Source organism: Canis lupus, chromosome 31 (assembly GCF_003254725.2).
Source record: "Canis lupus dingo isolate Sandy chromosome 31, ASM325472v2, whole genome shotgun sequence".
Taxonomy (NCBI): Eukaryota; Metazoa; Chordata; class Mammalia; order Carnivora; family Canidae; genus Canis; species Canis lupus.
In genome coordinates this window covers 38042800-38065861 of record NC_064273.1, presented here as the reverse complement: position 1 = coordinate 38065861, position 23062 = coordinate 38042800, and the positions used below count along the sequence as shown (strand labels likewise).

Genomic DNA, 23062 nt, shown 5'->3' with positions numbered 1-23062 from the left:
GTTCACCTTGACGTTCCTCAGGCCAGCCTGGGATGCGGCACGGAGGAGGAGCACAGGAAACACGACATGGTGGACGGATGGATGGGTGGGTGGGCGGATGGATGGAAGGAGGAGGGAGGGAGGGAGGGAGGGAGGGATGGATAGAAGGAAAATGATGGATGGTAGACGGATGATGGACAGACGGAATGATAGGTGGGAAAACGGAGGAATGAACAGGTGGATGAACAGATGGACGGAGGAGGGGTGAGTGAACGTTCAGGCGCCTGAGCCCCGCTGGCCTGCGAGGCGATGACTCTTAGAGGTGAGGCTGCTCGGGGCTGCCTGTCTCAGGCCCAGGGCTTGGAGCCCAGGGAGTGTGGCCCACCCGGTGGGGGGAGCATGAGTGTGCGCTGACGGGGGATGAGAGGGGCAGAGGCTCCTCTGACCAGCCCGTGGTGCAGACACCGCCCGGCGCCAGCGGCGGAGCTCAGCGGGGAGGTGTTTCGCAGAATGTTCTGGAGGACGAAGAAGGCGCCTCTCCTGCTTGGGAACAATCGCCCCCAAGATTCCCCGAGCCCTTCTCTTGGTCGGCTCCCCAGCGCGCTCATCATCTCGGCCCCTGACCCCAGGCCTGTCCAGCCCGTGACCCAGAAGCGGAGGCCCGGGCCCCGAACCTACTTGCTCCTCCAGGGAGGCCAGTCTCTGCTCCACGAGGCCTGACTGCTTCAGGCTCTCCCTCTCCAGCAGGTCCACCACGGTGCTGACCCTGCAAGAGCACGCAGCTGAGCCCAGCCGGGCCCGACCCAGGGGCCCGGATGCCGAGGGACTGCGGCGCTAGCCTGCGGGTGCAAGTCCCACCAGACCCAGCAGCCTCCTGGGCTTAGCCGTTAGCTCCAGGCCTCTTCCCTTTCCTCTGAAGCTATTTACAACACACGTTGCTGCACAGACCAACCACGGCCTACCCCCCCGTGGACGATCCCGTGGCGAGTGGGTGACCCCGGCTCACACGGCCACCTGACAGCCTGCAGGGGCCTCCCTGGCCGGGAGGTGCAGGTACGAGACCCGCCTCACCCAGGTTTGCCCACGGCTGCCAGAGGCGAAGCACCGAGCTCAGCGCTGCTTCTGGGCCGCCCTGGGTGCGGCGAGGGCCGCGCGGCTGGTTGGGGAACGTCTGCTTTGGTCTCATTTTGCTACAACACGGGAGTTTCACCCAGCTTCGGCCTGCCACGCTGACGGGAGTAATCCCACGGCCAGACCGCGTCCGGGCTCTCCTGCCTGGCTGTGCCCAGGGTGCCCAGTACCACCCGCACGGGATGCTCTTCTGTATCAAACCCTGCCCCACGTTGTGGGTGGAGGGGGGTGGGCTCAGCTCGGCCACGGGGCTGTGGGGCCGTGGTGCACCGTGGTGCACCATGGTCACCTGACCCAGGGAGGGAAGGTGGCCAGTGCAGGGCATCATCCCCTGTGTCTCCAGCCAGGACGTGCGTGTGCGCACCCTCCCGTGTGTTCTGGAAGCAGTGCCATCACTGGCTCCACATCACGGATGAGCCGAGAGGCACAGCAAGGCAGGCGCACGGCTCTGAGGTGCACTTGGCCTGGCTGCAGGGGGCCCACCCTCTGGGTGCTCCCCCAAGGCCCCAGGGCACCCCCCTCTCCATGCACGGCCCAGGGGACTGCACCAGGAGCAGGAGCTGGTATAGCCACATGGCCCATCGCCCCTTCCTCCTCCTGGCCCACCGCAAGACACGCACTGACAGCAGGGCCACGTCCTCCCGCCCATCGGGGCATCCGGGTGGGGTGGACAGACAAAGCAGCACGGACCTCCCACCAGAAAGAAGTGGGAGGGGGGCCCTGAGGCGAGCCGGAGCTCCAGGCCGGGCCACCAGGCCCCACAGGAGCTGCAGCAAGGCCGTGAGCCTGGGAGCTCACTGAGCTCGCCCTCCCTGGCCAGGTGGGCCTCCCACAGACCCCCACCCCTCCCTCTGCTTCCCACCCCCGGCCCCTGAGGAAGTCAGGACTCAGTCCTGTCTGCAGTGCAGGTGACCGTCACCCTCCTCCCCACCCGAGGGGGCCAGCCTCCCCAAGGACCCAGAGGGAAGGCCATGGGTCAGCAGGAGGATGCAGGTTCCCACGCAGGGGCCAGTGCCTGGGCCTCCCCCAGCTGGGCATGTCCCCAGGACCACTTGGAACTGTAGGGTCTCCCGCCCCGTGGGCTGCCCCATGGGCCACCCCGGCCTCGCCTACTTATCGCGGATGTCTTGAATCTGCTGCTCCGGCCTCTGCTTCTGCTGGTACTGCTGGTTCTGCAGGTAGTTCTCTTTGAGGTAGATCTCCCAGGACAGGAGGGCGGCCTCCTCGTTCTTCTCCAGCTTGGTCTCTGGGGGGGCAGGGGGCAGATGGAGGGACCCGAACACTGGATGAGGGAGACTGGGAGGGGCCCTGGCGGGAGGAACTGCAGAGAGAACCCACCCCAGGCCCACCTAAGGGGCTGCGGGTCCCTCAGAGACCTGGGTGGTCTGCGTCAGCTCAGCCCTCTGAGCTTCGAGGATTCTAGAAGGAGCAGCCATGCTCACCCCGACCGTACCCCGAGACAGCCGAGAGCACGCTGGGGGCGTGGAGGGCGGGCTTACTGAGCTGCTTGTGCCTCTTGGCGGGTATCTTCAGCACGACCCTCTTGATGAACAGGTGCAGGTGGCTGAGCAGGATGAAGGGGGGCGGCGCGGGGGGCCTGCCGTGGTACTCCTCTATCAGGTCGTGGCGCTGGAACTTCCAGATCTGGTCCGTGTGCTCCTGGACCTGCTGGAACGTGTAGCTGGCGGGAGGCAAGGGGCGCGGGTCACACAAGGCCGGCAGGAGGAGGCACGGGGAGCGATGGGGAACCGCCCACGGCACCGCCTGGGGGGTCTGGGCCCCCACAGAGCGCAAATGCACGCCACCCAGGATGGCGCCACCCTGCGGCCGAGGAAGACAGCTGAGCGGAGTTCTGAGCTCCCTGGGAGCCGAGGGGAGAAGAAAGGACACCTAGATCTTAGTCTATGCGTCTTGTTAGCGGATGAAACAAGGCGGGGGATTGGCGGGAGGGGACCGCGTCCTGGTATCTAAGTCTAAGTAGAGTTTATCTGAATTTGACACGTAGAAGGGACAGTGTCTTCATGGGGCCGACGAGGTTCATCAGCGCACACCTGTCCTCCAGCAGATGGGCCTCGGCTGCCTGCCCAGTGCCAGACGGAGAGAGACCCCCGGGGGGCAGGAGAGAAACACGGCTGCCCAGACCAGGGACACAAGGGTCCTGGCCGGGGTCGTGGTCCCACCGCTGACCTCTACTCTGCTCCTGCTTGGGCTTTATACACGGAGGACGGATATAGGTCCTCCCTTATGGGAAGAGCAGCGTTTTAAAGAAGCTAGCAGTTGGCACGCGCTCCTCTGCATCTCGAGATGACCCCAGCCAAGTCCCTTTGCCTCACAAAGTCCAGGTCCTTTATTTGCAAAATGAAAGGTCTGCATAGAAAGCTTTCACCCCCTGGATCTTTTTTATTTCCATGAACAATCTGTATAATGTAATATTTTCTCCAACAGGACAGAAGCTGAGCGAACCTCGGGTATTTCCTGAGAGCCCCGGGCGGAAGTCCAGGCTGCACCCCTATGCGAGGCTATGCCTCGGGCCCCCCTGGAGGCTCAGTTCCCTGTGAACCGCCAGCCCATGGATGGCCTCTGCACATCCATGCCCGGGACAGGCGCAGCAGGGACCGGGGACGGAGGCCATGCACTGGGTTGAGCAAGGTGCTTCAGAACCCCTGACTCGCTCAGGCCACGCAGACTGGGCCCCCATCCGGGCAGCACTCACTTGAACATGGCAATGAGGAGGTTCAGCAGCAGGATGTTGGTGAAGAGCAAGTAGAGGCAGAGCAGGATGACCGTCAGCCACTCGGGGAAGGCAGGCTCGTGCCGGATGGCATCACTCTCGGGGCACTTGGGCTTGTAGGGATCTGTGCCGTTGGGGCTGCACTGGTCCAGGCTGAAGTTCACACCTGGGGGCAGGGGGTGCACAGGGAACAAAGAAAGCCACACACAGTCGCAAGAGCCCTTTGGACAATGAGCATCCCCAGGGCCTGGACGCCCCCACACGGGGTGACCCCAGCTATCAGCTCAGACCCAGAGAAGGCGGCTGTCTACACCTGAGCATCCTCCATGGGCAGGAGGTGTGTTGGCCAAGGGAAGCGGGAAGGCCCAGGGGCCAGACCTGCACTCCAGCCTGGAGCATGCACCAGTCCCAGCACCCAGCCGACCCCTCCAGGGCATTTCCTGGGCCCCGGGCAGGAGCCAGCACAGGACGGGTGATTCAGGCCCCAACCACGGGGAGCCCAGTGCTGTGGGAGAGAAGTGGAATGGAGAAAGTTAACAACTACCACAGTGAGAAGGGAGGCAGGGGGAGGGAACCCTGCAGCACAGGCAACGTGCTGACCACACAACAGGGCGTACAGACTAAAGTGTGGTCCCACATGCGTCGAAAAGGGAAGGGCACAGAGGATAATAAAACATAAATATATGTCCAGCTTGTACATCAAATAGCTCCCAAGGAGACACACCGAGAGGCAGGTGTTAACGGCCGTTAACGCTGGGAAGTGGGCTTATGGACAACATTGTCCAACTCACCTCGGATTTGATATTGTTTCCAAGGGTGAGTGCTCCCACCGCCCTGTGCCCGTTTTGCCAACCACCCGCCCCCCGCAAGCCTACACTGGGAAGGAGAAGAAAGAGCTCAAGTCAGTAACACAACCTTCCACTTCGGTCAAAGAAAGGAAAGCAAACTGAACCAAAAGGAAGCAGAAGGAAGGAAAGGAGAAAGATCAGAATGCAAATAAATTAAAGAGAGATGATTAAAAAACACACACACACAAAAGAAACAAAGAAAATCAATAAAACCAAAATCTGGTTTTTGGAAAAGATTAAGAAGATTACAACCCTTCGCCTGGACTGATCAAGGGGGAGAAAGTTTCAAGTTGCTCAAGTGATAAACGAGAGAGAGAACATTACCACCAACCCTACAAAAATAAAAGGAACCGTAAGGAAATACTACAGAACGGGGTGCGAATGAAGCAGATGGCTTAGCACAATGGGCAAACTCCCAGAAAGACACAAAACACTGAAAGTGAGTGAAGAAGAAATACAAACAGACCTCTAACAGGCAAAGAGATCAAAGCTAGAACTTAGAACTTCGGGCAAAGAAGAGTTCAGGCCCAGATGGCTTCGCTCGTGAATTCTACTGAACGTCTGAAGAATTAAAACCAATCCTTCCCAAACTTTTCCAAAATATGAAGGAAAAGGGAATCTTGCACATGTTCTATGTGGCCGGAATCACCCTGAGACCAAAACCAGACAAGAACAAAACTACAGGTCAATGCCCTTTATGAACATAGATGCAAAAACCCTCCCCAAAATGCCGGCAAATCGAATCCAGCCACACATAGAAAGAATTACACGCCACGACCTGGTGGGGTGTATCCCAGGAATGCACAGCTGGTTTTACACCTGGACGTCAGTGAACAGAACACACCGTATTAATAGCATAAGGAACAAAAATCTTGTGAGTGTTTCAACAGAGGCAGGAAACGCATTTGACAAAATCGTGTACATTTTCATTATAAAAGCACTCAAGACACTAGGGACAGAGGTGCTTCTTCACCCTGGTGAGGGACATTTACCAAAAACCCGCAGTGAACATCGTGCTTAATAGTAAAAGACTGAAAAGCTCCCCCTCTCAGATCAGGGGCAACATACAGATGTTTGAACACTTCCATTCAATGTTCCACCAGCAGTAGTTCTTATTCTTCTTCTTTTTTTTTTTTTTTTTAAGATTTTACTTATTTATTCTCCCTGCAGGGAGCCCGATGCGGAACTCGATCCCAGGACCCCAGGATCACGCCCTGAGCCAAAGGCAGACACTCAACCACTGAGCCACCCAGGCGTCCCTGCGCCAGCAGTTCTAGCCAAGATAATGAAGCAAGAAAAAGAAATAAAAGGCATCGGATGGGAAAGGGACAAGGAAAAGCATCTCTATTTGCAGAGGACGTGATCTTGTTAATAGTAAATCCCGAGGAATCCACTGAAAACCTATGAGAGCTATAAAGAAGCTCAGCAAGCTTTCAGGATAGAAGATCGACAGGCAAATGTAGTGCATGTTTATACACTAGCAATAAACAACCCAAAAATGAATTGAATAAGATAATTCTATTTACAATAACGTGAAAAATAGTAAAAATCTTGAGAATGAACTCAAAAACAGCATAACGTATACACTGAAAATTACAAAATATTGCTGAAAGAAATTAAAGATCTAAATAAGCGGAACGGCATCCCATGCTCCCAGCCAACATCCCAGATGGCTTTTGGAGAAAGTGAGAAGCTGATTCAAAAACTGATGTGGACCCAAGGGATCCAGAAGCCAAAGCAATCTTGGAGAAGAACCGAGTTGAAGGACTCACAACACGTCCTGACTGTGAAACTTACTATGAAGTTACACTCACCAGGGCCGTGTGGTGCTGGCACAAGAACACAGATCAGCAGAACAGAATGGAGGCTCCATAGATAAGCCCTTTCATTAATAATGGTCAGTCGACTTTTCACAAGGGGGTCAAGACAATTCAATGGGGAGGAATCGTCTTTTTAACACATGGTGCTCCAACAACTGGAAATTTGTGTGCCAAAGAATGGCCCTTGCCTCCCGCTGTATAAAAAATTAGTTTACGTAGCCGGAAGTGCGAAAGTAAGAACGAAAGCTGTTACTTTTAAAATAACAACACAGACATAAGTCTTCACGGCCTTGAGTCAGGTGGTGGGTTCTGAGACACAACGCCAAAAGCGCAAATGATAAAAGGGATTGATAAGGTGGACTTAATCAAAATTAAAAACTTACGTGCTTCAAAGGACACGATCAAGAAAGTGACAAGATGAGCCGCAGAATATATTGGTAAATCACATATAGGAGAGGGACTGGTGTCCATATGTAAAGAATTCTTGCAAGTCAATAAGAAAGAAAAATAACTCCCTTGAGAAATGGGGTCTACTCCAATGAGAGGAGTAGATGCTTCTAAAGAGAAGACGTACAAATGACTCAGGGAGCACATGAAGAGAGGCTCCACATCACTCGCCATCAGGGAAATGTGAATCAAAGCCACAAAGAGATGCACTTCACACCTGCTGGGATGGCTAGAAGCAAAGACAACGACAAGCCAGAGAGAACGTGGCAAGTGGGGCCCTTACATACGTTGCTGGCAGGGACGTAAAATGCAGGGCAGCTGTCATAGAAAATAGTTCGTGAGACTCCGAACTCTGGGAAATGAACAAGGGGTAGTGGAAGGGGAGGCGGGCAGGGGAATGGGGTAACTGGGTGACGGGCACTGGGGGGGGCACTTGATGGGATGAGCACTGGGTGTCATACTATATACTGGCAAATCAAACTCCAATAAAAAAAATACCAAAAAAAAATGTAGTCTTAAACAGGTTGAGGTCTTAAAAAAAAAAAAAAAAACCCAAAACAAAAAAAAAGAAAATAGTTTGTCCATTTCTCAAAAAGTTAAACACAGACTTGGTATACACCCCAGCAGGTACATATTCCATCCCCAGGTACATATCCGAGACAGAAGAAAACATACGCCCACACAAAAACATATTTAAAAACTTATAAATAACTGTTCGTGGCGATGTCATTCATAACAGCCAAAAGGTAGAAGCAACTCATGTTCACCGACCTACAAACGCAGATACAAAATGCGTTCTAGCCACATGAGGGAATATTATTTAGCGATAAAAGGGAATAAAAATGGATGCAGGCTACAATATGGATGAGCCTCGGGGACATTACATGAAGAAAAAGCAAGACGCAAAGACTGCATATCACGTTGTCCCATTTATACGAAACGTCCAGCAAAGGCAAATCATACGAATGGAAAGTGGACGCTGTACAAACGGAAAGTCGCTGACGGTTGGGGTCGGGGGGATGGGGAGTGACTGCTAATGGGGCCTTTAGCGGGTGATGCAAATGTTCTAAAATTAAATCCCGCAAGTGGTCTACAAACTGCTAAAGCACACATGTTACGCAGGGGAGCTTCATGGTACGTGAATTATACCCCAATGAAGCTGTTGAAAAGAAAAAACTCAGTATACAAAAAGGATTGTCCCCATCCAGAGGAGGCTGGGGGGACAGGGTGGCATGTAGGGGGGGTCAGCTGGTGCCCCAGAGCCCCAGGCCACACCCTTGGCCTGCCTTGGATCTCAGCTCAGGCCCCCCCGCACCCCGCTGATGCCAACCCCCCTGAACCAAGCATCGCACACACCTGTCTCTGCCGCACGGCACCTGGGGGGCTGCCACCCCCACCCCCTGTCCCCCATCCTTCTGTGAGCTTCGCAGGCACCCCTGCTGGGGCTGTCAGGACCCCCCCGTCCTACCGTCAATGTAAGCCGGCATCTGCCCGAAGATAGTGAGGTACGACTGGTAGATGACCCCCCGGAAGATCCAGTCCACTCTGCTCTCGTTGTGGATGAGGATGGCCTGCTTGGCCACCCCGAAGGACACCACCCACACAGCCAGCAGGAAGAGGAAAAAGAAGACGTCCTTCATCTGCACAGACAGGGGGGCACCAGCTGCAGCCACCCGCACCCACATGCTCCCCCTGCCCCCCCAACACCCCCGGGCTGTGCGCTCCACCATGCAGGGAGCTGCCGCTGCCGACACCCAGGGCAGGGACGCTGGGCCCACAGTCCCGGGCCTGCCCCGTATCCTAACGGGGTATGCATAGGAGGGGCTGGATGTGACTGTGGCCCACAGGGCAGGGGAGCGACAGGAGCCGCAGCAGGGACGAGGGAGGAGCTGTGGGGGTCAGGGGAGGCCGCCTGGAAGAGGTGACCTACAGGCAAAGACCTGGGACCGGCGAGCGGGGGGTGGGGGCCCCAGGGAAGCAGGACACGGGAACCCAGAGGTGTGCTCGAGGCCTGGAGCACCTCACCTGCAACCAGCATGAGGACCCCTCGTCCCCTTACCATCCGCTTCACGATGATTATCTTGGGCCCCAGCGTCTTACTGACGGTAAAGATGTGCATCAGCCGGAGGCAGAACATGATGAAGTCCAGAGACAGGATGACGCGCCCGGGGTACAGCAGCCCTGGTATGAGCCTGGCCCGGGGCGGGATCAAGGGGCCCTCAGCTCGCCGCGCCCGGAGCCTGTCCCAGCTGCCCACCCGCCCCCCGCCCCCGAGTGCGCCTGTGGCTCCGGAGGCCTCTGGACCCCAAGCACTGAGCATGGGGTGGGGGGTCAGGGGCCAGCGCTTCCATGAGGTCTTCAGAAAAGTCCAAAAGCCCAGCCTTGGGCAGGGTAGGCAGGCCACGCCGGCCCCTCGGGAAGCCACGGCAGGGCGTGATGGACAGTGGGGTGGCCCGCGGCCGCAGAGGAGGGCGGGGGGCCGCAGGGCCGGCCGGGGGCAGGGAGCTCCGCACCTGCCCCTGTGCCCCCCAACAGTCCCAGGCCTGACGGTCAGGCTCGGGGGGCCATGGCACGGGGGCCGCGCACCTGCAGCTCAGGCCAGCTGCGAAGAGCAGGATGGCACCGATATCCAGCTTGTTCCAGAAGTCGCTGAAGTACAGGAGAGCCACCTTCATCAGGCCGAAGTCGTCGGGGTCGTAGAGGAGCTGCGAGGAGACAGGGCTGGGGGCCCGTCCGCGCCGTCGCCACCCCAGCTGTCCACATGCTCCCTCCCCAGAGCGAGTGGGGGGGCCGGGGGGACGAGGCCGGGCGCGCGGGTCCATCCCCAGGCCTAGAGCTACAGGGGGGGTTCCCCGGTGCCCGAGCCCGCCCCTGCCCCGCCACAGCCCTGCCCAACCTGCAGGCGCATGCTGTCGGGGCGTCCCCCGTCTCTGTCCCGCCAGCCAGCTCCCCGGGACCCCGGCTCGCCTGCTTCTGCGGCAGCCCTGGCCCCATGGACGAGCCAGCTGCAGGTCCCAGGGGCCGGTCACGTGGGTCAGGGACGCGGGGAAGGGGCGAGGGGGCCGGTGGGCGCACCTGCCGCAGCTCCTCGCACACCAGCGAGAAGAGCCAGAAGTAGATGAGGTACTCGCACCAGGAGGGCGTGGGCTGGAAGTCCACCATGAGCACGTAGGCGAAGAGGCACAGGAAGGCGAAGTAGGACAGGATGTTGAGGTGGAAGATGACCACGGGCGCGTTGAAGAAGGCGCGGACCCGCAGCAGCCCCCTCGTGGCCTGCAGCCTCCTCTCCCTGCAGGCAGACGGGGCCGGCGGGATGGAGCGGCGGGGGCTGAGAGCCCGAGGGATCTCTGCCTCCCCCGGGGACTGGGGCCCTGTGCTCGTGTCACATGGCAGAGACACAAGCCCCAGACACAGCCTGCATCCGTGCAGCCCGCTGACCCTGCCCACGCGGCCACGCACACGGCGCCACCAGACGGCTCCACCGAAGGGGGGACCCTGAGAGCCCGGGCTCTGGTTTCACTAGGACTGAAACGAATGCTTGGCTAAATGGGTGCTCAGGGCAGAGAGGGTGCTCAGGGCAGGACAGGTGTCTGGGCAGGGTGGGTGCTCGGGGCAGGGCAGGTGTCAGGACAGCGAGTGTGCTCAGGGCAGGGAGGGTGCTCAGGGCAAGGCAGGTGTCAGCGCAGGGTGGGTGCTCGGGGCAGGGTGAGTGCTCAGGGCAAGGCAGGTGTCAGCGCAGGGTGGGTGCTTGGGGCAGGGTGGGGTGCTCAGGGTAGGGCAGGTGTCACGGCAGCGAGGGTGCTCAGGGCAGAGAGGGTGCTCGGGGCAGGGTGGTTGCTCGGGGCAGGGCGGGTGCTCACTGTAAGGTGGGTGATGATGCAGGCCAGGTGCTCCCCCCACGGTGGGTGCTTGGACACAGCAGGTGCTCAGCACAGTGGGTGTCCGGCACGGGGGCACCCTCCCTCCCCTCCTGCCCACCTTCTCTACCCTCCTGGCAGCCAGTGACACCCACGAGGACAGTGACCCCCCAAGGCACACTGGGGACGGCAGCCCAGGCCCTGCCCCTGAGCAGCACCCGGCAGCGCTGGCACCTGAAGGTGATGAGGCCGGTATAGAGCAGCGGGAAGGCCACCATACACAGGATCACCCGCCACAGCCCGTTGTCCACGCACAGCTGGCCCCACCACACCTTCGTTAGAAAGGCCTGTGGGCAACGGGGAGCTTCAGCCCAGAGGTACCCTGGGCCGCGCCCCTGGGGTGAGCCCGCATCCCCCAAGCAAGGGGCCCGCCCAGGCACAGCACAAACCGGGCCCCATCTGAGGGCTGAGGGACAGGCTCCGGGGCGGGGGGCAGGAGGACCGTGGGCTCCCGGGCAGGAACACCGGCAGGGTCCCCAGGCCCCCGAGGGCCCGCAGCACGGGGACCCGCGTGCCCCCAGGTGGGCAGAGGCCGCGTCCGCACCGCAGCCCCCCGCCGCGCTTCCAGCAAGCGAGCCCGCAGAGGGTCACCTGGATGCCTCCGTGCGACACGAACTTCATGTCTTCGGCCTTCAGGGCCAGCTGCAGGCAGGTGGTCCGCCCCCAGGCCTCTGACACCCGGGTGAGCAGCTTCTGAGCTCTCTCCTCATCCTTCCGGTGGCACTCGGTGAACACCCCTGGCGGAAGGAAGGTCCCCGTCACAGCAGCAGGGTCCCAGTCAGACCCGGGGCAGCGTCAGGGCGCGGCTCGTCCCCATGGCGCGGGCCGGGCAGGAGCAGGGGCGGAGGCCGGGGACCAGGGCCCTGGGGGCACGGGGGGAGTGTGCCAGCGTCCCCGGCCGCCGCACCCGAGCTCACCGATGGCTCTGTGCTCACACTCGTCGGCGAGCGCCAGCATCTCCTCCAAGCTGTCCGTGTCTTCCTCCTCCTTGGCCAGCTCCTTCAGGATCTTGCTGCAGGCCACGGCCGCCACAATGCAGTCCTGGCTCTGGGCACAGGGGAGCCACGGTGAGGACAGGGACAGTCCAGCCAGGAGCCCCCGACACACGCCGGGGCGATGAGAACAGGGGCCTCACAACAGCAGGGGCCGCCAGGTCCATATAAACCGTTTGGGTCGCCCCGAATCAGGAGGGGATCCTGAGCTGGCCAGTGGGCTGCTGCCCGCCCCCCCCCCGGAGCACAGACTGGACACGGGCCACCTGCACGGCCCTGCCAGCATGAGGCCCAGCACTGCCTGGGCATCTGGTCGACCCCAGGCACGGGGCTAAGGGGCAGAAACAGGATCAGGTCCACGCAAACCCCCCTCAGGCTCGGGTACCCCGTCCCTGGGGCCCTGCAAGTCCCAGGTTCCAGAGATGCTGGGGAAAACTACTCTTTCACTTCCCTTTAGGAAGAGAATCTGCCAGAAGTAGAGGAGCCCCACGTGTGGGGGCCTTGGGCCTGGCACGCCCTCCGTCGTGACCATGAGGCTGCCCATAGCCCAGTGGCGAGGGCGCTGAGGGCTCGGGGTCCCGGACAGCCTAGTAGGGGGCTCAGGGCAGGGCACATCTGGGGCCTGGTCCCCGTGTCAGCCACAGATGGTCTCTGTCGAGACCCCAATGGTCAGTAGACAGACAGGCAGGCCCTCCGGGGATGGCACCTCCTACAGAGTCTCTACTGACCAGGTCGGCCACAGCTTGGGTGCCAACCCCCCGGAACCCACCCGCGCGGGCCGAGGACGGGGGCTCCACCAGCTGTGCGGGCGTGCCAAGCCTCAGCCCTGGACAGAGCTGCAGGACACCGTGCACCTGCTGAAAATTTTCTTACCTGAGCCAAGCTCTCTGGGCCCCTGGGGCCCCTCCTGGGGTCCCAGAGGCCCACGGCGCCCCTGCAAGGCCACGGGCTCCTCTCTTCCACCTGCCGTTGGCACTGGGCTTCCTGGCCACATTCCCTCCCTGGCTGGAGCCCCATCGCTGGCCCACACGCAGCCATGCGTGCTGAGAGACGGATCCAGTTACCTGCGCCCAGATGATTTCTGCTAGCTCCCGACGGTTCTGGACGATGGCCCAAATGAGAAGATCACGAACCGGGTCCATGGTGAAGGCCACATGGCCTGACGAACGCTTGTAGAGGGACCGGAGACTCACTCCCTGCATCTGGTGAGCAGTGGACATTCAGAACCTCTCCTAGGTCCTCACTATAGCCTCAGTATCCCCGGGTGGGCCTGGTGGGGGTGCACGCCCAGAGCCCAGCTCCACGCCTTCCCAGAACCACTGTCCCCGGGTGGGGGGGGAGGGTGGCGAGCCCTGCGGCCTGCATTTTCAACAACACCCTGGACCGATTTCATGCACGCTGGAGTTTTAAAACCATCACTTTGGAGACACATAGAGACGTTCAGAAAGTGGGGTGCCCCGCTAACACCTTCACCAACGATTGCAGCCTCTCGTCTACACCCCAGGCACCCTGAGTTTCCTTAGTCTCGTCTGATGGCATCAAAGCCTTTTTCTATGAGGCCAACTTCTAGCACAGAGTCCACTATAGATTCATGGCTGTGAGCTCCTCTAGGGAATCCTCACGGTGTCTCCTGCAGAGGAGGCCACCGAGAAAGCCCAAACACACAAGGATGACACGTGAGCAGGAGGACACCTCGCCCCCAGACACCCTCGATTTACACAGTGACCTGGGAGGCCAGCTTCCTGGCTGATCAATAAGTGAACATGTATTCAGACAGGCTGGAAACAACCTCCAGAAGTGAGAACGCATGTCCCACACCACACACAAAATTCCACTTTCTACGACCTTAGAAATTTCCTGAAGGCTTGTCTTTATATTATAAAGATTCATTGAGGGGACACCTGGGTGGCTCAGTGGGTGAGCGCCACCTCCAGCCCAGGGGTGACCCTGGAGACCCGGGATCGAGTCCCGCGTCGGGCTCCCTGCAAGGAGCCTGCTTCTCCCTCTGCCTGTGTCTCTGCCTCTCCCTCTGGGTCTCTCATGAATAAATAGATAATCTTTTAAAATATTAAAATTAAATTAAAAAATAAAAAGATTAGTTGATAAACTCAATAAACTACAGACGTGGTTAATGGTGAGCTTCCACTTTGGATCCTCTTAAAGGTTTATCTTAAATGCACTAGGACCGAGAAGAGCAGAATTGTGAATGTAGAAAACCAAGCCACAACCACGTCTTTCTCAGGGGTCATCGTAGCTCACCTGGGACAATGGATGAATTTGAAAACCTCAAGGAAGTGGACAATTTTCTACCAGAAAAAGAAAACAAACCCAAATTTCATCATGGAACACAAAGAAAACCTAAATCCAGAGATTGTCAGAAAAGAAACTGAGAGTGTTCTCAGAGCTACCACCCAAAAAAGGCACTGAGCCCCGACGGACACACAGGAGAGCCCACCGGGCTCGTAAGGACAGTGAGTTTCAGACGCGTGAACTTTTCCCGGGCAAAGAACTGAGGCAGGTTTCCGGTGGTTTTCATAAGAATGACATAAAGCTGCTGCCGGAACCTGACAAAGACAGCCCCCAAGACACCACCACGATTAAAAGTGCTGAAAATAGAATTCCGCAACCTGGTTGTCAAAGAGCCATTAGTAAATATTAAATTATGTTAAATTATATGAATTTGCAGATCGATCATATTAAAAAAAAAACAAAAAACAAAAAACAAAAAAAAGTGCTGAAAATATGGGCCACGAAACCCAGCACCGCACTACCCACGTGTCGCCCGGCCATCCAGTTGAGATCAAAACAGGAATAGAAGTGTTTCGCCATCAGGAAGTCCATTAAAGCAACTCAGCAAATTCATAGGTTAAATAAGAAGGAGAACACCTCAAATTCTCAAAACTCAGCACCTGGGCTTCGTTTGTAAGAGCTTCAAGAACTGGGAGGTGGATACTCGCTGACATAAATGCAGGGCTGGCCTCGCACCTCGGGATTCCCATCGAGTACGGACAGAGGCTCGAAAAATGACGTCACCCCGGCTGCAGTGCACGTGCTGGGCACCCGCACAGGGATGTGGTGGGGCCCCGCTGACCTGACCACGTGGACTCGGGGGTACGAGGCACGAGGGAGGGCATTTTCCTCATACGTGAGCTCTTGCACCGTTTGAATTTGGAGGACGGGCTGGATTGTGTCCTCCAAATTTGTATGTCGGAGCCCCGCCTCCTACACTGACTGTATTTGGAGACGGGGCGTCTAAGGAGGTGATTAAGGTCCTGATCTGATCGGACCGGGCTCCCCGTACGAGGGACGGACACTCGCTCTCGGCATCTCTCTGCGTGCACACCCAACAGACCATGCGTAGACACGGCAAGGAGGCGGCCGTGCTCAAGCCAGGAGAGAGGCCCTGCTGGAAACCAGCCCCACGGACGCCCCCCCCCGCCCCCAGGGACCGTGGCCGCCAGACTGCCGGAGCCCCACCGTCTGTGGTTCGAAGCCGCCCGGCCTACAGTATTTCGTGAGGGCGGCCCCAGCAGACACGATAGGGAGCATATTTCTTTTTTCCAATAAATATAAAGGATAATTTCTTTAAAAAAAAAAAGGTGGGGGGAGCACGAAGGACCGCGCAGGCCCAGGGGGGCTGGGACCACAACCACCAGCACGCACGCTGAGCTTGATGTTGGGCACGGGGAGCAGGAGCCGCGGGCGCTCGCCGGTCCGGGGCCGCGGGTACAGCGGCTGCGTGAAGTCCCCCAGGAGCTCCCGGAGCACCTGGGCCACGTGGTGCATCTGCACGCGGGGGGCGGGCCTGCAGGCCGGCCGCTCGGGCTCCTCGGCCAGCACCTTCTGAAGCTTGCTGTGGAACAGGCAGGAGGGGTCCAGGTGCTGGTACAGGTGGAGCAGGGTGTCCCAGGTGACGAACTCCTTCAGCCGCACCCCGTTCTCCAGGAAGAGCTTCACGAACTCGGGCTTGTTGGAGATGAGGGCTGCCATCATCACGGGGTGCAGCTCTGAGGGCTGAGAGACAGCACCGTGGGGGCGCACGCCTCACGCGGCCCCGACAGCCCCAACGACACGCCGACTGCATCGTCTCCACCTTGGGAAGCGGGGAGGCTGCCCCGGGGGGCTCCCTACCAGGATCGAGGACTCGATCCCCTCGCTCCCGCCAAGCCCTACCTTCCACTGCCGCTCGTCGGAGAAGATCTCGCTCCGCGCGATGTCCACGCGGTTCCACGCCACCGCTAACTTCAGCTGGTGGTCCCAGTTCTCGTGGCCAAAGTAGTCATGGCTCCGAGAGGCTGCAGGGAAAAGCACTCGCGTCGGGGGGCTGCGGCCCGGGCCCCAGAGGCGCTACCCTGCCATCGGCTGGAGTCAGGCGGGAGGCACCGGCCACCAACCCTGGGCTCTCGGTGACCCCGACCCAGGAGCGTGCCCAGCCCCCGCCCCCCGCCCCCTCACAGACGCACGGTCCCTCGCGGTGCGGGCGCCAGAGGACCTCCGAGGTTGGGGCATCGCTCTGGCCCGCCCGCCCCCCTGCTGGTCAAGCCCCACGGCCCCTAAGCTTCAGGGAGACACAGTCTCTGACCGGCAGGTGCACGAACACTCGAGACTCACACCCGCCCACGCCGTCAACTCCCTTTCCCGCCTTGAGTGCAAAGCTGCGGGCTGGCCCGGGCTCTCACGACGGGCGTCCTGCCAACAGGTTCTGCGCTCTCGTTGCCTTTACAGCTGGAAGCTTGGGCTGTTATTGGGGGGAGGGAAGAAGGAACGGGGACCCCTTCCTGACAGCACGCGCAAAGGCCGCCGTGCGGCGCACTACGGGGACCTGAGCATAAAGGCTGCGCCTGCAGCGGGCAGGGATTTCTCGGGGTGCCAAGGACATGAGCCCTACAGATGGAATGGGTCGATTAAGTTCCAGTAAAACATACACCTTCCGGGGCGCCCGGGGGGCTCAGCGGTGGAGCGTCTGCCTTTGGCCCAGGTTGTGACCCCGGCGTCCCGGGATCAAGTCCTGTAACCGGCTCCCCGCATGGAGCCTGCTTCTCCCTCTGCCTGTGTCTCGTCCTCTCTCTGGGTGTCTCATGAAAAAATAAATAAAATCTTTAAAATAAAAAAATATATATATGCCTTCCACTCTCCAGAGACACCTTGTAGGGAAGAGCAAAGTAGGCCAGGCACCGTCACGTGGACGTAACAGAGGATCTGTGTCCGAGTACATCAGGAACTCTTCCTGCTCCAAAACCAGGAGGCACATAAGCAAATAAGCGTGGACAGAAGACCGGAAAGGCCTGTCCCCGGGAGGACACACACCCGGCCAAGGAGCCGCTGGTGTCAGCGGCCATCAGGGAGACGCAGATTCAAAGCACCCTGAGCTGTGACCTGTCACCCCCGGGGACGGCGGGCCATCCCGAGCACTGGAGCCCACGGGGCGCTGGAGCCCGCGGCCGGCAGCGGGGGAGGGCGGTGCGAGCTTGCCGCACGACAGCCGGGCTCTCTTATAGAGCTGACCCGCCGTGTGCCATGGAGCCCCAGGAACTCCAGTCCTACATGTGGCCCCAAGAGAAACGAGAAGCCCCAGGAGAATAAGAGCAGCCTTAGTTACGACCACCCCACGCTGGAGGCGGCCTGCGCGTGTAGCGCCAGGCGGGCGGGAAGCCCGGCGGCGGTGGCGGGATCGCGGGTCGGGGGACACTGACGGTGGGAAGGAGCAGAGCTCTGGGACGTGCAGCAACGGGCCAGGGCCTCCCAGCTGTTGCACAGAGCCCGGGAAGGGAGGTGCAGAAGCGCTCGGAGCCTGGCCCATGACGGCCAGGTAAAGCCGTTTATAAGGGCAGAAGGTGCATAGACGCTTGCCCGGGGCGGGGGGCAGCCAGAGGCACAGGGAGCCTTGGGGGGCGGGGGGCTGCCGCTCTCTGGGGTGGGTGCACCTGCTAAGGGGCCCGCCACGGGGACCCAGGATGGGGACGTTACCCCTACGTCAGCCGTCCCTCAGTACAGGTGGTTTTTAAAAGGGGTCGTCGCTGCAAAACCACATCCACGTGTTTGTGTTGTTTTCCCATAAAGTCACACGATGAAGAGACAGCCCTTCCCCCCAGAGCCCCACTGCCTTTCTCCCCAGCAACCGGTTAGAACCCGCGCGGGCTCCAGAGATGGGCTGGGGCCTGTCCCCGGGCTGGCGTGTCCACACGGGGCTGCTCAGCACGGGGCCGGGGCCGGGCCCCAGCAAGGCGGCCTCCCTCCTGGGGCGCGGGGCTCCACAGGGCACAGCCCTAAGGTCGCTGCCTGGGCTCTGGCTGCCGTCTACACCTGTGTCACCACCACCACCAGCGAGAAGTGAGGACTTCCAACACCCAACACCATCGAGGCTCCATCACCATCCCCACTGGGTGCCCCCCTGCCCGCCCGGCGCCCGCCCCAGGAGAAGCCAGGATCCGTGGCGTTGCTTCACCCCCTCCTGACACCCTGAGAGCACACGGAGACAGACGTGGGGGTCCGCCCTGGCCGTGGGCAGGGGTCCATCCCTCTCCAGCACGGGGCACGGATGGCCACGCTCAGCCCCCCGCCCCCGTCACCGCCTTCCAGGGGATCGCACCAGACACGGGCGACCCACTGTCTCTCTTCACCAAAGGCAAGGAAGGGACAGACGCCCTCCGGCCCCGTCTCTGAACAGGAGCGTCAGGCGCCGTGAAGGAGACCGTCGAACCCTGTGGTCACGCGGATGTGCACGCCGGCTCCCCCCCACCCCCACCCTGTGTCCTTGCTGGTGGGCAACTCGGGGACGAGGGCGGCTCCAATGCTATCGAACCGGCTCTTCCCGGTCCCCTGTGGCCCCCGACAGCCGTCCTCACGTGCAGCCCCTGGGCCTGGTTTTAACCGTCTCGCTGGTTCTCGGAGGTTTTGTCAGGAGAAGGCGGGGAGCAAAGCCCAGGTCTAAGCGTCTCCTGCGAGCGCTTCCTGCCGGGCCGCCCCGTGTGCCTCGAGGGTGAGGAGCGCCCGGCGGGGAGAACCCAGGCTTCCTGGCATCGGGGACACCCACATCCCTGTGGGCGCCAGCGGGAGGGATGGGGCACCTGCAGTTCCCAGGGGCGCAGGGCAGAGGGCAGACCAAGCGGTTGGCCCAGGCCCGGCCACTGCAGAGCTTTAGTGTCCGGGAGGGTCCCTGCGGTGTGGGGGCCAGCGGGGCGCAGGCCCGGCAGGACGCACGGGGGTCAGGGCTGCCCTTCCGAGCCCGGGACCGGCACGCGCGGCCGTGATGACCGCAGCCACCTCACGCGGCTGCACTTGGGTTCCAGCAAGAAGGGAAGGTGCAGAAAGGAGCCCAAACCGCCAGCACCGCCGCGGTGCCCCAGCCCAGCACGGTCCACCCCCTGACCGAGGCCTCCGTGTCCCGCCCCTGCGAGCCCAGGGCCCCGGGGACCCTCGCTGCACGGCTCCCTCTCGCCCCGGGCGGCCCGGCCCTCACCTTTCAGCAAGGCCTGCAGGATGGCCACGTCCACGTCCTGCTGCCCATCCTTGCCTTCGCGGAACACAGTCAGCAGCTGCCGCCTCCGCACGATGTCTTGGATCTGCGACAAACACCGCCCGCTGAGGTCTGGGGGACAAGCAGGGCCCCGCCTCCTCGAAGGGCACCCACAGGACCACAGACCCCGGACACGCAGCCAAGAGCCCAGGTGCGAGTCCCGCCTGCCTGTCGGCCGCGGCCACCACCTCGCCTCCCCACTGCCCAGGCCATGAAGACGGAGACGCCGCAAGGACGGGTATGCAACGTTCAGTGGCTCGGAGACCACAGGAAGCGCCCTGGGGATCACTGTGTCCCCAGAGAGCTCCCAAGAACCGGGCCCGCCCGCCCCCTCCCCAGTGAGCGCTGCTGCCCCCGCAGGGCCTAAGCCCCCAGCAGGTGCCGACGCCCGCATCCGCCCTCCACTGGGTCAGCCAGGGCCCCCCACGCCCCATGACCCCCCCACCCCATGTCCCCCACCCCATTCCCCCTGTGCCCCTCACCCCCAGGCCCCCCACCCTATGCACCCCCGTGACCCCCACCCCGTGACCCCCCATGCCCCATCTCGTGACCCCCACCCCATGATCCACCCGTGACCCCCCACCCCGTGCCCCTTGTAGCCCCCCACCGCGTGACCCTCCATGCCCCTCACCCCCAGGGCCCCCTAACCCGTGACCACCATGGCTCCCCACTCTGTGACACCCCCCACCCCATGCGCCCTACCCCGGGCCCCTCTACCTCATGCCCCCTACCCCGGGCCCCACCCCATGCCCCTCACCCCCCAGGGTCCCCCACCCCGTGCCCCCCCATGGCCCCCCACTCTGTGATACCCCCCACCACTTGCCCCCTACCCCGGGCCCCCCACCTCATGACCCCACAGACCATGCCCCCCACCCCCGGGCCCGTGTGCTCGCTCACTTTTTTGGTCCACTCGACGATACTGCTCTCGGGGAGGGTCTCAAACATCTCGCGGAAGAACACGCTGAGCGCCTGCTGGATCCTGGCGATGGTGATCTCCGCTGTGGGCAGGCCGGCCACCTGGGCGATGACGTCCGCCACGCGGCCCGAGCCCTCCACGACCACACAGGGGGTGCCGTTGGTGATGGCGTTGTAGATGGTCTGCAAGAGAGCGCGCCCCTGAGCCCCGCGCCCGCCCACCCCGACGCCCCCCGCACCGGGCACTTCGCGGCGGCGCTGGCTCAGGGCCTCGGGGCCCCCGAGAACGTACAGAAAACATGGAGCTTGGTGGGGCAAGGGGGGCTCACCCTGACGGCGGGGGGCGCGCGCCCGACTGGCCAGCTCCCTCCAGCCTACGGCACAGGTGGACCGTGACCCCCGCACCGCTGAGACCCTGCACCCCTGCGGCCCGGGAGCATCTGCAGGAGCCAGTGCTGCCCGTCCCAGGGGGACAGGACCACCAGGGCACAGCCCCGGACACCTGGTGACGTCACTTTCAAGGAGGGACTCGGGACCCCCCGGGCCAAGGAGGCAGGTGTGGGTGCCATCTGCAGGGCCCCATGTAGAGTGCTCCATGTGTGGGGGGGCAGGTGCCCTCCCGTCCATTCCCCAGGTCCCCTCCCATCCATCCCCCCGGGTCCCCTCTCATCTGTCCCCCCAGGTCCCCTCCCATCCATCCCCCCGGGTCTCCTCCTGTCCATCCCTCAGAGCCCTCCCATCTGTCCCACCGGGTCCCCTCCCGTCCATCCCCCCGGGTCCCCTCCTGTCCATCCCCCTGGGCACCCTCCCATCTGTCCCTCTGGACGTCCTCCTGTTCGTCCCCCCGGGTCACCTCCTATCCATCCCCTTGGGCGCCCTCCTGTCCGTTCCCCTGGGCGCCCTTCTGTCTGTCCCCCCAGGTTCCCTCATGTCCATCCCCCTGGGCACCCTCCTGTCTGTCCCTTGGGTCTCCTCCCGTCTGTCCCCTGGGTCCCCTCCTGTTCACCCCCCCGGGTCCCCTCCCATCCGCCCCCGCGGGCGCCCTCCCGCCCGTCCCCCAGGAATCCTCCTGCAAGCACTGAACATATACGGACGTTTCCCGGGACGCCCTCCTGCCCCACCCGTGCAGGCTGTGACGTTATCCTGCCCCCACCAGGCCACAGTGGCTCAGCGCTCTGCCAGGAAGGCAAACCCCACGCCGTAGTGCGTCCTCCGGGGACTGTGTTAAAACCACACAGGAGCCTGCTTTACACTCGGCTGCCTGTCCCGGGGGGCTGGGGTGGGGTCTGAGGGCCGCCACCCCATGAAGCCTTCCCGGGAGGTTTTGGCCGCAGGTGGCCGCCCTGCGGTCCTGGAAGCGGAGCCATCTGGCCCCATCGTAGCTACAGTCCCCCCACCCGGCGCCCCTCTTCCCGGCCACCCAGGGTGAAGCCTGCACACCCCCCCACCGCAGGGCACCCCCTGGAGGGCCGCCTTCCCACCACCCCTGGAGGGGCCCTGCCACACACCCACCTCCTGCTCCTGCCCCCGCCCCCCACCAGTGACCCCGCTGGGATGCGGGCCAGGGGCGTCGGGCCAGCAGCCCCACCTGAGCAGAGCTTGGCCCCAGGGCCCCCCGCCAGACCAGTACTCACGTGCAGGGTGCCGGGTCCCCCTTCCAGCACCACACAGACCACGGGGATCTTGATGGCCACACCTGGGACGAGGCATGGAACCCCGATTTAGGGGCCACGGGGGCTCGACACTCCACCTGGGCGCTCTGGCCCACCTCCCGCCAGCCCCAGCCTCGCTGTGGCAGGAGTACCCGGCGGGAGACGGGCACCAGGTACCAAGCAGCTCCCCAAGGCTGCTCGCTCTGCGGGCCCTGGGATGGCTCCCCCGCCGCGTCCTCGTGCTCCCATCTGGGGTGGGAGGGGGGCAGCACTGTCCCCCTGGCCGGCCACCACGACCAGCCGGCTTCCCTCAGACCCGGACACGCCTCGGGGGACAGCCCAAGCCCGCGGGCGAAAGGTGCCATCAAGACAGGTCCTCCAGGGGACCCTAACCCGCAGGGAGTGCCCCCCAACGGCACAGAGCCAGAACCTCCTGCCACTGCGGGTCCCTTCTCCGCCCCCCGAATCGTGTGCGAATCCCTGTGTCCGTCCTTCCTGAGTCCTAGAGTCCACCCCATCTCGCCCACAAGGGGAAAGATGTCAGGGCCACATTCTGCGCCTTATTTCTGAACCGAGCCCGTGCGTGGTGTAGTGACTGCGGGGGTTCTGTGACCTGAGAGAGCAGAAAAGCGGGGGCTGGCCCCCACCTCCCCCCACCGGTTAAACCAGGTGAGAGATGTTCCTGTTGAACAAGTGCAAAGAGATGCTGGGAAGGAATCCAGGTGTGTCTGAGGGCACCCCCGGCCCCGCACCTGTTCACATCCTGGTCACGGCCGGCTGTGCCCCAGACCCCCTGGCCAGCCCGCCCCCGCTCTGCCCCGAAAGCCCTCAAAGATGTGCTCCACTCGCCTCCTTTTTCCTTCGTCTGCTCCGATATGAACTTCTCCAGCTTCGTCCTCAGGGGGATCTCCACCCCGTAGCGGCCGTGGGTCCCGTCGTCCACAAGGATGAAGTGGGAGTGGTTGCTGTCCAGGCAGGTCAGGTGCCCTTGGCCCTCCTCGTCCATGATGTACTCAGCAGGAAAGCTGCCCTGGGGACACAGACAGACGGGACGTCCTGCGCCTCGAATGCCAGGCAAGGGGGCGTCCAGGTCCTGATCCCCAGGACCTACGAA

At 61.7% G+C, this 23062-nt stretch overlaps 1 protein-coding gene across 9 annotated transcripts in view; it reads right to left on the bottom strand.

The window, feature by feature from the left end:
- Window positions 1-23062, bottom strand: part of TRPM2 (transient receptor potential cation channel subfamily M member 2) — a 47793-nt gene that overhangs the window by 9232 nt on the left and 15499 nt on the right. For 6 of the 9 annotated variants that reach the window (XM_025462143.3, XM_025462144.3, XM_025462140.3 and 3 more), the window contains 18 exons: window positions 22798-22978; window positions 21931-21992; window positions 20279-20479; window positions 19325-19427; window positions 16039-16160; window positions 15529-15879; window positions 12930-13067; window positions 11791-11920; window positions 11465-11610; window positions 11048-11160; window positions 10032-10245; window positions 9543-9661; window positions 9016-9148; window positions 8425-8596; window positions 3824-4007; window positions 2610-2791; window positions 2224-2356; window positions 658-745 (listed from right to left, as the gene is read on the bottom strand). In XM_025462143.3, the coding sequence (XP_025317928.3) occupies window positions 658-745; window positions 2224-2356; window positions 2610-2791; window positions 3824-4007; window positions 8425-8596; window positions 9016-9148; window positions 9543-9661; window positions 10032-10245; window positions 11048-11160; window positions 11465-11610; window positions 11791-11920; window positions 12930-13067; window positions 15529-15879; window positions 16039-16160; window positions 19325-19427; window positions 20279-20479; window positions 21931-21992; window positions 22798-22978 (2772 nt within the window). Of the gene's footprint in view, window positions 1-657; window positions 746-2223; window positions 2357-2609; window positions 2792-3823; window positions 4008-8424; window positions 8597-9015; window positions 9149-9542; window positions 9678-10031; window positions 10246-11047; window positions 11161-11464; window positions 11611-11790; window positions 11921-12929; window positions 13068-15528; window positions 15880-16038; window positions 16161-19324; window positions 19428-20278; window positions 20480-21930; window positions 21993-22797; window positions 22979-23062 lie in introns of those variants that run through there. The other 3 variants (XM_035709213.2, XM_049104575.1, XM_025462146.3) reach the window with 3 other exon arrangements.